Below are 15,164 nucleotides of genomic sequence, written 5' to 3'. Positions count from 1 at the left end.
CTTTATTTCCCTCTTACTGGTTCCTTTTGGCTTATCTGGATAATATTTTTCCTTGAGTACTAAGTTCTCTATTTTTTGCATCTTGTATCTTTAAAAAATGAAGTTTTTTAAGGCTATAAATTTTCATCCAAATTTCTGCTATATAATGTTTGTTTTCATGATAATTTCAATTTCATGATAAATTTCAAGTTGGTATTCATTCTTTTATTTCCTTGTTAATTTGCAAGTCTTTTGTTGCTTTTCATTCATTAATGGTTATACTCGCTATTTTTATGAAAACTAGATATTAATGATCTGATGCATATTTTTGCTATATCATAAAAGATGATTCATTTTCTCACTGCTTTCCTCCTACCCTCTCAATAAAATGCAAGTTTTAGAATATTTTCACTTTCTTCACCCAATCCTCTCCAGAGATCTAACCTCAGAGTTCTAAGTTTTAATGAGAAAGTTTGGTACTTTCAGACTATTATTATTTCCTTTTAGTATTTTTTTTTCTATTGCAAAAATCCATATTTAGCACTTCCATCATGTATATAGTCTTATAAATGTTGAAAAAAAAAATCCAAATCACTACCTGTAAAGTTCTGTGGGAAAGGTCCATAAGTTTCCTCTTGTATTGTGCAATTTTGGCCATGGTTGTAGTTTGATTCTTCTGTAATTCACCAATATCTTCAGATATTATCTGTTTAAAACAATTTTTTAAGGTAAATAAAGTATCACAACTATTAAGTTTACTACACGCAAAAGATGAGCCTGAGATTCATCTCTCAAAATATAAACTCCTTTAAATCTACTTTTGTATTTCTTCCACTTTTGTACATCCAGAAGTTAAAACGTACCATTCAAAAATTTCTTTAGAGCTCCAGGAACTTCAGTGATGAGGCAAAGTGTATAGAATAATAAAACATATTCTTCCGAAGTAACTAAGGAATTTGAATACTATGGAACAGAGCCAACAACCAGGCCATGAAAGTATAAAAGTTAAGATCTATAAAGTGACATGCAGGAGCCTTAAGAGACAATTAAATCTAACTACTTGAAGAAAGTATAGTATACACTATGCTTAGTCGCTCAGTCGTGTCCGACTGTTTGCGACCCTATGGACTGTAGCCCGCCAGGCACCTCTGTCCATGGGGATTCTCCAGGCAAGCATACTGGAGTGGGTTGCCATGCCCTCCTCCAGGGCATCTTCCCAACCCAGGGACCAAACCCAAGTTTCCTGCATTGCAGGTGGCTTCTTTACCGTCTGAGCCACCAAGGAAGCCCTGTATAGTATATGGTCCAATAGTAATTTTAACAGAATACTATGGAGAGATAGGCTCAGAGTGGAGGGAGAAAGGAAGGATATTAATTACACAACTGAGACATTTTTATGTCTCTGCAGATATTTAATTTGTTCTTTGCTTGGCCTAAAATCCTACTGTTCTACCTTATCTTAACCTTACAGAATTAGTTAAAATCCTAGTTCATTAAATATTCCTGATCAAAATTAACCCCATTATGATTGTTCCTATCATAATTAATCATTCTGTGACACTGGCTTATATTGAGATGTTATAAGTAAGAGTGTAAGAAGATTGTACAAGACATATTTTAGCATGTTTACCTACACATGTCACCTTTTAAGGAAACTTCAATGCCAGGCCATGTTGAAGGGACACAATTAGGTGACCAAATTTTATGTAACCCAGGCACCCTCTCCATCCCAATTTTGAAAAGTTTGCAGGGCTTCTAGACAACAAGAGTAATTATTATTCTATAGCAGCAATAGTAAGAAAAAATCGAAATGTTACCACTCACAGTATTTATTGACAAACACTAAAACAATCTAGAAATTAACCAAGAAAAAAATGCCTACGATTTTTAAAATTTATTTTAAAACTATTAACAAAAGACACAGGAGACTTCAATGAGAAAAGGAACATGTTCATGATGGAATAACAATATTACTAAGATTCAATTACATATTTAATGCAATTCCAACTAAAATTCTAGCATTCTGACAAACTCAATTCTAAAACTGTTATAGGATGAAGATCCATAAAGAGCTTTAAAAGTGTGAAAAGAACAAAGGCTGGAGATTCACTCTACCACATATCTTTAAAATATACTGCAAAGCTGTAAGAGTAAAAAAAATGTGAAACTGATTTAAGAACAGACTATATCACATATATATGGAAACTTGGTTTGGTAAATGCTTTGATAAATCATTGAGGAAAGTATCTGTGTTTTGTGGATAACACTGGAAAAAATAAGCTAGTATTTAGAGAAAGTTCATATCATATAGTATATATAAAGTGAATTCCATGAGGACAGAAGACTCAACTGTGAAAGGTTAAACTCTACAATAATAGAAAAAAACCTGCAGACTCTAAAGACCTTGGATGAGGAATGATTTCTTAAGAAAATTCCCCCAAAATAAGACACAAGGCCAAAAAAAACAATGGCTATCATTACATTAAAATTAAGATTTTCATAAACAAGACCCTACTTATCACACAGGGAACTATATTTAATATCCTGCAATACACCAAAATGGAAAAGAATATGAAAAAGAATATATATATAAATATATATGAAAAAAACTGAGTCACTTTGCTGTACAGGAGAAATTAACACAGCATTGTAAATAACAACAAAATAAAAGTCTTCAACTATGGACACTACAGACGTAATTAGCAGAGAAATAAGAAGAGTAGGAGATTTTCAAATGTTAGACGATGGGATTAAAATCTGGAATAAAAGATGAACTCCTGAAATTCAAAAAGAAAAGATATTCAGTCCATCAGAAAAACAGGCAAACAATATGAACAATTTTGATCTAGACCGAATGACTAGATACATGCCGCTTTCTCTTTCCTGTTGAAGATAGATGTAAAATGAACAGAATGCATGGGCAACCATCTGAGGACTCTGAATTTGAAGTACCACTGAACTAGCGGTGAGTTTACCGTAATGTTGCCCTCAGTTTGGTTTCAACACAGCCCAAAACCTAGAAGTGGGCATCATGCTGATAACTCCAAGAAAACCTATTACCTCTGGTGCAAGGAGATACATTATGGTATACAGAGAAGAGTTTCTCACTGTTAACACTAGTAATTTGGGCCAGATAATTCAGTGGTACTGTTCTGTACACTGTAGGATGTTTATCAGAATCCTGGCTTCTACCTGCTAGATAACTGTAGCACACACCACCATCACGACCACAACCACCACCCTCGCCCAGCTGTAACAACCGAACAAGTGTCTGGATACTGCAAAATCTGTCCCGGGGGACAAAATCATCACCACACACCCCAATAAGATCTACACTCAACCAATTACTAAAACAAATGATAGGTGAAATGACAATAAATTAAAAACAGAATACTAAAAAATGTCCAAATAACCCAGAAGAAAACAAAAAAGAGGAAAGAGAGGAAAGAAAAACAGAGCGAACAGTTAACAGTAAGATTGCAGGCCTAAATCTAAATTTTATGCTACCTACAAAAAACTTACTTCAAACATGATAAAGGTAAGTTAAAAGGATGGAAAAGATACAAAATCACTAGTCAAAAGAAAGCTAGAGTGGCTTTATGTGATATCAGAGAAAGCTGACTTCCAAGCAAAGATAATTGCTAAGCATAAAGAGGAACATTATGGTGTATGCCAAGAAAATATAACAATCCTAGATACATATGTACCTAACAGCAAACCTGAAAGGAGAAAAAGACAAATCCATAACTACAGCCAGAGACTTCAACTGTCCTCTTAAAATAGAACTTGTAGGGCTTCCCTGGTGGTTCAGTGGTTAAGAATCCACTTGCCAATGCAGGAGACATGGGTTTGATCCCTGATCTGAAAAGATGCCACATTCCACGGAGTGACCACGACTGTGCCCACAACTGTTAAGCCTGTGCACCACAAACGAAGCCACTGCAATGAGAAGCCCACATACCACAAAGCTAGAGCAGCCCTCGCTCTCTGCAACTGGAAAAGGCCATGTAGCAGTGAAGACTCGGCACAACCAAAAATAAACAAATTAATTAAAAAAAATAAACAATCAGTAGAAAAATCAACAAGAACTTAGAAGAACTGAGCAATCTATCAAACGGATCTCACTGACACCAACAGAAGACTCCAAGAACAGCAGAACACACATTCTTTTCATAGGCCTATTGATTAAAACCTTTACAAAGTTAAAAGAACTGAAATCATAACAAAAGTTCTCTGACCATAACAGAGTTAGACTAGATAATAACAGAATAAAAGGAAAATCTCCAAACACTTAAACCACAATAGTCAAATAGAACCATCAAAGGAAATAAAAAATATGGCACCTCTCTGGTGGTCCAATGGTTAAGACTCCGAGCTCCCAATGCAGGGGGCCTGGGTTCGATCCCTGGTCAGGGAACTAGGTCCCACGTGATGCAACTAAGAGTTCACATGCCACAACTAAAGATCACACGCGCCTCAAGGAAGATGAACGATCCTGTGTGCCGCAACTGGGGCCCGACACAGACAAATTTAAAAAAAATTTTAATGAATCAAAGATGACAAATACAACATTATCAAAATTTGGGGGATTCAGGTAAAGCAGTACTTAGAAGAAAATTAATAGCATCAAATGCCTTTATTAGAAGTCTCAATACCCTAAGCTGCTACCTTAAGAGACTAGAAAAAGAAGAGAAAAATAAACCCAAAGCAAGTAGAATAAAGGAAATGGTTAAGAGCCAAAATTTATAAAACTGTAAACAGAAAACTAGAAAAAAAGTAAAACCAAGAACTTGCTCTTCGAAAAGATCAATAAAATTGACAAACTTCTAGTAAAACTGACAAAAATAAGCACAAATAATAGCTTCTTTGTCCTTACTTTCAAAAACTTTGGTCACACCCCATTTATAGTACTATGCACAACTCATTTTAAAAGTGATGCCAATAAATTCAGTGTACCTAGTCTAAGATAATCAGTCTGATTTCTGGTGTTGACCATAGGGTGATGTCCATGTGTAGAGTCTTCTCTTGTGTTGTTGGAAGAGGGTGTTTGCTATGACCAGTGCGTTCTGGCAACTCTATTAATAGTCTTTGCCCTGCTTCATTCCATATTCCAAGGCCAAATTTGCCTGTTACTCCAGGTGTTTCTTGACTTCCTACTTTTGCATTCCAGTCCCCTATAATGAAAAGGACATCTTTTTTGGCTGTTAGTTCTAATAGGTCTTGTAGGTCTTCATAGAACTGTTCAGCTTCTTCAGAGTTACTGGTTGGGGCATAGACTTGGATCACCGTGATACTGAATGGTTTGCCTTGGAAACGAACAGAGATCATTCTGTTGTTTTTGAGATTGCATCCAAGTACTGCATTTCGGACTCTCTTGTTGACCATGATGGCTACTCCATTTCTTCTAAGGGATTTCCACCCACAGTAGTAGATATAATGGTCATCTGAGTTAAATTCACACATTCCAGTCCATTTGAGTTCGCTGATTTCTAGTATGTCAACGTTCACTCTTGCCATCTCCTGTTTGACCACTTCCAATTTGCCTTGATTCATGGACCTAACATTCCAGGTTCCTATGCAATATTGCTCTTTACAGCATCGGACCTTGCTTCTACCACCAGTCACATCCACAACTGGATATGTTTTTGCTTTGGCTCCATCCATTCATTCTTTCTGGAGTTATTTCTCCACGATCTCCAGTAGTATATTGGGCACCTACTGACCTGGAGTTCCTCTTTCAGTATACTATCATTTTGCCTTTTCATACTATTCATGGGGTTCTCAAGGCAAGAATACTAAAGTGGTTTGCCATTCCCTTCTCCAGCCAAAGATGGAGAAGCTCTATACAGTCAGCAAAAACAAGACTGGGAGCTGACTGTGGCTCAGATCATGAACTCCTTGTCACCAAATTCAGACTTAAATTGAAGAAAGTAGGGAAAACCACTAGACCATTTAGGTATGACCTAAATCAAATCCCTTATGATTATACAGTGGAAGTGAGAAATAGATTTAAGGCACTAGATCTGATACACAGAGTGCCTGATGAACTGTGGATGGAGGTTCGTGACACTGTACAGGAGACAGGGACCAAGACCATCTCCATGGAAAAGAAATGCGAAAAAGCAAAATGGCTGTCTGAGGAGGCCTTACAAATAGCTATGAAATGAAGAGAAGCAGAAAGCAAAGGAGAAAAGGAAAGATATTCCCATTTGCATGCAGAGTTCCAAAGGATAGCAAGGAGAGAGAAGCAGAGTTCCAAAGAATAGCAAGGAGAGAGAAGAAAGCCTTCCTCAGGGATCAATCCAAAGATATAGAGGAAAACAACAGAATGGGAAAGACTAGAGATCTCTTCAAGAAAATCACAGATACCAAGGGAACATTTCATGCAAAGATGGGCTCGATAAAGGACAGAAATGGTATGGGCCTAACAGAAGTAGAAGATATTAAGAAGAGGTGGCAAGAATACACAGAAGAACTGTACAAAAAAGATCTTCACGGCCCAGATAATCATGACGGTATGATCATTCACCTGGAGCCAGACATCCTGGAATGTGAAGTCAAGTGGGCCTTAGAAAGCATCACTATGAGCAAAGCTGGTGGAGGTGATGGAATTCTAGTTGAGCTATTTCAAATCCTGAAAGATGATGCTGTGATAGTGCTGCACTCAATATGCCAGCAAATTTGGAAAACTAGCAGTGGCCACAGGACTGGAAAAGGTCACTTTTCATTCCAATCCCAAAGAAAGGCAATGCCAAAGAATGCTCAAACCACCGCACAATTGCACTCATCTCACACACTAGTCAAGTAATGCTCAAAATTCTCCAAGCCAGGCTTCAGCAATACGTGAACCGTGAACTTCCAGATGTTCGAGCTGGTTTTAGAAAAGGCAGAGAACCAGAGATCAAATTGCCAACATCTGCTGGATCATGGAAAAAGCAAAAGAGTTCCAGAAAAACATCTATTTCTGCTTTATTGACTACGCCAAAGCCTTTGTGTGGATCACAATAAACTGTGGAAAATTCTGAAAGAGATGGGAATACCAGACCACCTGACCTCCCTCTTGAGAAATTTGTATGCAGGTCAGGAAGCAACAGTTACAACTGGACATGGAACAACAGACTGGTTCCAAATAGGAAAAGGAGCACGTCAAGGCTGTATATTGTCACCCTGCTTATTTAACTTATACGCAGAGTACATCATGAGAAATGCTGGACTGGAAGAAGCACAAGCTGGAATCAAGATTGCCGGGAGAAATATCAATAACCTCAGATATGCAGATGACACCACCCTTATGGCAGAAAGTGAAGAGGAACTAAAAAGCCTCTTGATGAAAGTGAAAGAGGAGAGTGAAAAAGTTGGCTTAAACTCAACATTCAGAAAACTAAGATTATGGCATCTGGTCCCATCACTATATGGGAAATAGATGGGCAAACAGTGGAAACAGTGTCAGACTTTATTTTTCTGGGCTCCCAAATCACTGCAGATGGTGACTGCAGCCATGAAATTAAAAGATGCTTACTCCTTGGAAGGAAAGTTATGACCGACCTAGATAGCATATTCAAAAGCAAAGACATTACTTTGCCAACAAATGTCCGTCTAGTCAAGGCTATGGTTTTTCCAGTGGTCATGTATGGATCTAAGAGTTGGACTGTGAAGAAAGCTGAGCACCAAAGAATTGATGCTTTTGAACTGTGGTGTTGGAGAAGACTCTTGAGAGTCCCTTGGACTGCAAGGAGATCCAACCAGTCCATCCTAAAGGAGACCAGTCCTGGGTGTTCATTAGAAGGACTGATGCTGAGGCTGAAACTCCAATACTTTGGCCACCTCATGGGAAGAGTTGCCTCATTGGAAAAGACCCTGATGCTGGGAGGGATTGGGGGCAGGAGGAAAAGGGGATGACAGAGGATGAGATGGCTGGATGCTATCACCGACCTGATGTACCTGAGTTTGGGTGAAGTCCAGGAGTTGGGATGGACAGGGAGGCCTGGCGTGCTGCAATTCATGGGGTTGCGAAGAGTCGGACACGACTGAGCAACTGAACTGAACTGACGGAGTCTAAGATAAGGCCTGGGTATCATGTAACATTCAAAAACCATGTTGGAATTTTTAGCCAGATAAAATACTAAGAAGAAAAAAATGATCATGATGTTCAAATATCTATAGGGATGTCATAGAAACATAGTGGTTACCTACAAAGCATGCCTGAGAAAATGGATATAAATTATAGTAAGACAGATTTTGAGTCAATGTAAGAAAGAGAACCAGCATCAATCAGTGAGCTGACAAAGAAATGGGTTGCTTCATAAAACAGAAGCGCTTCATTACTCAAATAGAGTCTGAATGAATATCTAATTAGGAGTTTCACATAAGAGGACTTGGAGGTGACCTCTAGAACCTTTAAGCATTTGATTACAAAAGTCTACTTTAAAAATGTTAAGATTTAAGCATTCAGTAATTTAAAATTTGCTTCGTTAACCTATGATTATAATGTACTATGACAACACAATCATAATTGTAGCCCTCATTTTTATAAGGCCCCATAAATAAAAGTGTTTAATAAAATAATCTTTTCAATTCCAGCCAAAGAATCAATAAGTCTATTTGCTAAAGTCAACAATTCTAAACTCATTGTTAAATCAGATTTACATGATTTTTGGAGGCTCTATAAATAAGTTGTGTAAAAGTATAATTGTTAATTTGTAGTATACACTATACTGTTTCTCGTAAGACAAAACAGTAACTAAAACACATGGTAAGAACCAAGGTCTGTAACCCTCTACTACTCCTAGGCCCAGAGAACGAAGCTAGATCCTTACATCTAATCTGGTCTGATGCTGCTTAGTCATCTGATCTTGAACCTTCAGTCTTCGAAGAAGTTCTTTGAAACCCACCATTGGTACAGGAATTAACCTGAAGAAACACAAATAGTCAATTTTCAGACCAAAGCCTATATTATTACAAAATACAAGGTAAGGTTTTCATAATAACATTCCTGTAATTTACATTTCTAGGGTTAAAAGGCAGATCTATGACTATGAAATCAAGTGTTACACCACAGAGATTTCATCCAATCTGATTTTATGAGTGAGGAAATACAGTGTGGTCAAAATCTGCAGTATTAAATGCACATATATAATTAGGGCACTATGACTCAGATTTTAATCTTTTCGCCACACGATGTGGCCTGATTATAATCAGCATTCTTTAAAAAAGAATGAAAAGGAAGATAAACTCACTTTAAATGTAAGAATTATAGTTAACAGCTTGCATCTGCTTCCCTGGTAGTAAATATTAGTCTGTATATAAAAACAAGATGAAGATACACTTACTTTTCAGAATCAGGGTTATCCACCTTGGCTTGTTCCCAGATAATAGGATCAACACCTACCATAAAAAAGAAATATTTTTTCTAAAAGGAACTATTTCCCATTTTTATAATATTTGTATGGGAAAGGCCCTCCTAAAGTGAGACACAAAACCTAAAATCTATAATGAAAAATGATTGTCAAATATGACCATAACAAGAACAAAAAATTGTTTTGTAGGATACAGCTTAAAAAAAAAAAAAGTACCTCAAAAGCAAGTATCTATAATAGGATAATAGATTAATCTCCAGAATATAGGAAGAGCTCCTCTAAATCACAAAGACAAAAAATTAAATAGAAAATGGGCAAAGAACATGAATAGGTAATTCACAAATATTATAAATGTGGCTAATATACAAAAAGCTGGTCAACTTTAGTAATAGGGAAATGCAAATGAAAGTAAGTATTAACTTTTTGCCAAAAGAGTGGAAAAATTAAAGAGACTGATTATCTCCATTGTTGGCAAAAATAGAGCAGAATGAGAAAACATTAGAAAAATAAAAAATGTGAGGAAAAGTAACACATTCCTATTATGAATGTAAATGGCTGAACTTGCTCTGGAGGGCAATTTGGCAGTACCTAAGAACAATACATAAAGTACTGCCGACCCTCTGATATCTGCAGAGGGTGGGGTTCAGGACCCACCCCACTCCCTGCAGATGCTCAAGTCCCTTGTAAGAAAGGGTATAGTATTAATAATATTTGCATATAACCTACACCCATCCTACCATACACTTTAAATCACTTGTGCGTTACTTATAATACCTAATACAATGAAATGCTATGAAAATAGCTGCCAAGGTACAGCAATTCAAGTTTTGTTTTTTTGGAACTTCCTAAAATTTATTTCCTGTTTTGGACCTGTGGTTAGTTGAAGGTGCAGATGTGGAGCCCCGGATACAGAGGGCTGACTGTATACATAATCTGGACTTGAAAATTTCACTACCAGGAATCTATTCTTAAAAAAAATACATTGCTGTGCATTTTAAGACAAGTTTACAAGGAGGTTAACTGTTACATAGTTTATAATAGTGCAAAGGTAGAAATAGCCTAGAGGTTAAATCCAGTAAGGTACATCCACAGTATTCCACGCAGTTTTTTAAAAAGAGTAAGATTTATCTTTATGTACTGACATGGAAAGCATTAAGGAATACTATAAGCAGAAAGGCAGGTTGTAGTAAATGTGTAGTTCAGAATTCCTTTTTCAAGGACTTTATATATAAATATAGACAGAAATGCTTACATTAAAATCACAGATAAAGGATTGATAAAGTTCAATAAGTTATTAATAGTAGTTACTTCTGCGGAAGAGGTAAAGATCTGTCACTCAGTCAGTTGAGATATGCCATCTGGAATCTTTTACAGTGAGAACACATTCAGGTTTTACCTGAATACTCAGTTAAAATAAGACATAAGCTAAACAAAAATAAAATATTAAGACTGAATTATCTTTGGGTAGATGGATTATGGGCTATTTTCCTTTAGTTCATCACTGCCCAACAAAATTTCTAACAAACATAATTAGCTATACAATACAAAAAATTAAATAAATGAATAAGTACAATAAGAACATTCAAACCTACGTCCCAAATAAGCAGACGTGATAGGCTGACACTGGTTTCATTAACATTAATAACCAAGCAACAGCTCCCCAAATAGAGGAAGCATGTATTTCCAAACTTTTCATTTCCTCAACCCCATGACTCTGGAGACATACCAGCAGGAGGATTCTGTAAAAGCTGTTTGATCTGTGCAGGAGAAAGCTCTGTTCTAGTCATAGAAAGGGTTACACCAAGTTGCTGCAATTGTGTTTTAATATTGGTTTGTTCAAAATGGGCATACAATGTTGTAGCTGGAACTCTTCTCGAAGTACCATTTGGAGAACGTTCAACAACATAAATGACAACTTCTGTCCTGGGGGAAAGATAACCAAGTTATAAAATACGGAGCATATAACTCACAGCCACAAATATTAACGCAGTATGTGACTTTAGAAGGGTGCTAGCTGAATTCAGAAATGAGACAGACAAATAAGATGTTATCTGTAAAGGTATGTTTAGCTGCAAGTCCTATTTTAATTTTTTTTCCCCACCAGAATCAAGAAATACTTTGGAGATTCTGTTGAAACTTAATGGTTGCTTCATTGCAGTTTATAGAACAAAAAGTAAAATCTGATTTCAGTTCCTATATCTCACTAATAATTCTTCTAACCCAAAATATTCTAAAGCAAATGTCTTGCCACTAAGTATGACAATTATACACAGGACAAGGGAAGTTAGTATTTATCCATGAATGAACATGAACAGTCATCAGTTAAAACACTGCAGTAACATCTTTGTGGCCCCTGATTTGCACACAGCCACGATTATGTTTCCTCCTGTTTCTAAAGGAAAAATCAAAGAAATTATTAGCATCTAATAAGTTAAGAAACCCAAGATTAAGAAAAAGACTTTTAAATAAATGTTTCTATAAATACTGAAGAATCACTAGCTAAGAAATAACATTCTGCTTTGAGATTTAATGTGTGCTTTAACAACAAAAACACTGTTTTTGTTGTGTTGTTGATCACTCTTTTTGAGCCAAGGTACACAGAAACAAATAGAACATTTAATGTATACTTACTGATCATCTGGCAATGTTTTAATACCCTCTACGTTTACAGTAAGGGTCTGGTTTCCTCCCAAAACTTTATGCAATGATTCTACCAATTGCTGTTGCTGGCTTCGAATATCTGTTTCTTTTTTGTTGAAAACTAAAACCACTAGCCCATCTTCATCTTTATTATTGGGCATGCAACTATAACCTACAGCCTGTGGAATGACAAAACAATATCAAAAACATGTACAGATCTCAAATCAAGTGTTTAATATTAACAGCTTACTATCTGCTAAAATGGGAAAAACAGCTTAATGTCTGGTAACGAAGGAACTATGTAATGATTCCTCCCGCCACTCTGTGCCCTAGGAGGTCACAAGATTACAAAGAGAAACTTTCTTACCCAAGAATAACATAGAGAGTGAAATTAAAATTTTCTCTCCTACAGAGTAACTAAATAGCTTTCTCCTCTGAAAACTGATACCCATTGTTGGGTGTTTCTGAACACTGTGGAAACAATTCTGCATGCCATAAATACGACTGCCAAAGTCATGGATCAAATGTAACTTACTTTTTACTATCTATCTGACTCATGGAATTTAAGCAAAGTTTAAAGACATATAAAGAAATGATTTACTAAATAAATACTTTTAAAGTACCATAATAATACCATCAACTTATAAATGCTACAAAGAATGTCTACATTATTTTATGGTTTCATGTAATATAGAACACATTAGCTGTTTACATAATTTATTAAATATGACAAACTATACTTTTTTAGAATTATTCTTTTAGACATAAGTCTTTTTTCTCTTTTGTCATCATTTATAATGCAATTTTTAAAAAAGAATCTAAACTCACTTTAGACTACTTCACTATGCATTTTACCATATGTATATTAATATAGCAATTATAAAAAAATTAAATTGTTATATTCAACCTATGTCTACTACATATCTCTTAATATTAAATTTTCAACTATATACACTCAAAAGACATACTTTCTTTTTGCAGAGAGATGAGATAGAGATATTCTCTAACAAGATAGGTTGGTCCCTTTTTGTTGTTTAGCCATGTTCAAAGGTCTAATTTTCAGCCTTGCAATTCCAAACACCGACTTATATACACAATGATTAGGTTTAAGAGGCTGACATAGGCCAACAAAACTTGAAGAATATGGGAATATGTAATGATTCTTTCCACCAATCTGTGCTCTAAGATCACATAATTACAAAGAGAAACTTTCTTTGTAATTATTTAAAATGTAATATTTTAAATTTAAAAATTTTAAAATGTATTTAAAAATGTAAAAAATTTTAAAATGTAATCCTGTTTCCCAGGAACAACATTAACCTAGGGAGCGAAATTAAACTTTCCTTGGATTGCCACGTAAACTGAACTGTAATACGCTAATTTTTTATGAAAAATACATCACCAAGCTGACCTAAGTACTCTCACTGACTGACGAGCAGAATGTCTAAGAAGTTAAATTCAAACAAGAAAGTTGTTTGGTAGGCATGGAATCAGAACAAAGAAAATGGACCATATTGTTGTAATGGCTTTCACATCCAGCTGAATTCTAGTTTTGGGTCTCCCCTTTACAGGTGCCAAGCAGACCATTTAACATTTTTTTCCTGTTAAAAACGACACTCTAGTCACACTTTTCTTCAGTCATATCCTAGCCATCTCAATCACACATACATAAGAAATTACTCAATTTTATCTCAATTTCATATTTCTGTACTTTTAAAACCAAAGTGTTGTTACTGTACCATGTTCACCAAGTACTAAAAAAAAAACACCAAGCAATTGTTTCCTTAGTATTACTTTAACCCAAATATCACATTCTCTCATACACTCTTCAAGTGATGATCAAAAGCAGTATCAATACCTTAAACCGGCAAAAGGGATTTTCTAGTGTGAATTCCACGGGTGGAATGTTATTGTTGAAATATCCTTTTCCTGTTCCCCAGAAGGCTTGTAGTTGATTCCATTTTGCCAAAATAGCATCTCTCTCATCTCCCAGTAGTGTTGGAGCAGAAAGGGCACTTGCAGTATTTATCAGCTGGTTGGACTGGGCAGGAGCTTGTGTAGGCTGACTGAAGAGACCACCTAATGCTAAAAATTTAGCCCCCAATTAGTTTTTTTTTTTTTAATCAATCAATTCAGATGCTAGATACAGTTAGCAGAATAAACCCCACCACCTCACCCCAAAAGATCCACATCTTAATCCCCAGAACCTGTAAATATGTTACCTTGCACAGAGAAAGGGACTTTGCAGACATGATTCAATTAATTAAGCTGAGACCATCCTGGATTATCAGAGTGAGTTCAACATAATATAAGCATCCTTAAAAGGGAAGAGGAAGGTCAGAGTCAAAGTGAGATTTGCAGATGCTATGCTGCTAGCTTTGAAGATGGGGAAAGGAGCTATAAGCCAAGAAATGTGGACTCCAGAAGCTGGACAAGGCAAGGGAATGGATTCTCTCCCAGAGCCTCCAGAAGTAATGCAGTCTTCTCAGTGCCTTGATTTTAGCTCAGTGAAAGTTTTTTCTGGTTTTCTGATCTCCAGAACTGTAAGGTAGTATGTTTTAAGTTATAAAGCTTGTGACATTTAGCTACGGCAATAATAGAAAACTAATATGCTAGGACAATCTTTATAATGTCAAAGTGGCATGTCTAATATCATCTTAATGCAACCAGTTCCATTAGACACAAATTAGATTCATGAATTAATACTAGACCCACACCAAAAAAAGGTTAAAGTCTGTGAAGTTGCAGAATTATTTTTTAAAACAACATTTACTACTGTTATATTTATACAATATATACAAATTGGAGGACACAAAATAAGCAAAAAGAATAATTATATCAATGTCATGTAATATCAGCTTAATAAACAATTTCATTTTCTTAGTGCAAAGAAATATATAGTGAAAAAAAATCAACAAATGGACAAATCCTAAGCTAAAGCTTTAGCTGGCTGTGTAACTTTAGACAAGTCACTTACCCCGTGTTACAATTTAAAGAAGGGCTGAGTTGTTAGATCAGTATTTCCAGAGTGCTAGATAAGGAAATAACCTTGGTACATGAAACTATAGATGTCAAGCAATAGTGGAATCACTAAATGAAGTAAATCATATAACAAAAACTTCTTTTAATTAATTATATATATAATTGTCATCTCATGTCATCTGCTTATCTCACTTTGTAACAAAGGGG

The 15,164-nt window shown here is 35.8% G+C and overlaps 1 protein-coding gene across 1 annotated transcript in view; it reads right to left on the bottom strand.

Moving 5' to 3' along the window:
- NUP54 (nucleoporin 54) overlaps window positions 1-15,164 on the bottom strand; it is a 32,751-nt gene that overhangs the window by 6,833 nt on the left and 10,754 nt on the right. Inside the window, exons 4-9 of the mRNA XM_086405305.1 lie at window positions 13,834-14,060; window positions 11,967-12,154; window positions 11,062-11,258; window positions 9,309-9,363; window positions 8,796-8,889; window positions 578-685 (exon numbers count right to left, since the gene is read on the bottom strand). Coding sequence (XP_086261431.1) covers window positions 578-685; window positions 8,796-8,889; window positions 9,309-9,363; window positions 11,062-11,258; window positions 11,967-12,154; window positions 13,834-14,060 — 869 coding nt within the window. The remainder of the gene's footprint in view (window positions 1-577; window positions 686-8,795; window positions 8,890-9,308; window positions 9,364-11,061; window positions 11,259-11,966; window positions 12,155-13,833; window positions 14,061-15,164) is intronic.

This window comes from Bos grunniens, chromosome 6, assembly GCF_055505025.1.
Source record: "Bos grunniens cultivar Pamir isolate PY7600 chromosome 6, Bosgru_T2T1.0, whole genome shotgun sequence".
In the NCBI taxonomy this organism is placed as follows: Eukaryota; Metazoa; Chordata; class Mammalia; order Artiodactyla; family Bovidae; genus Bos; species Bos grunniens.
Note: the sequence above shows the minus strand (reverse complement) of the source record. Positions and strands in the feature narration are given on the sequence as shown.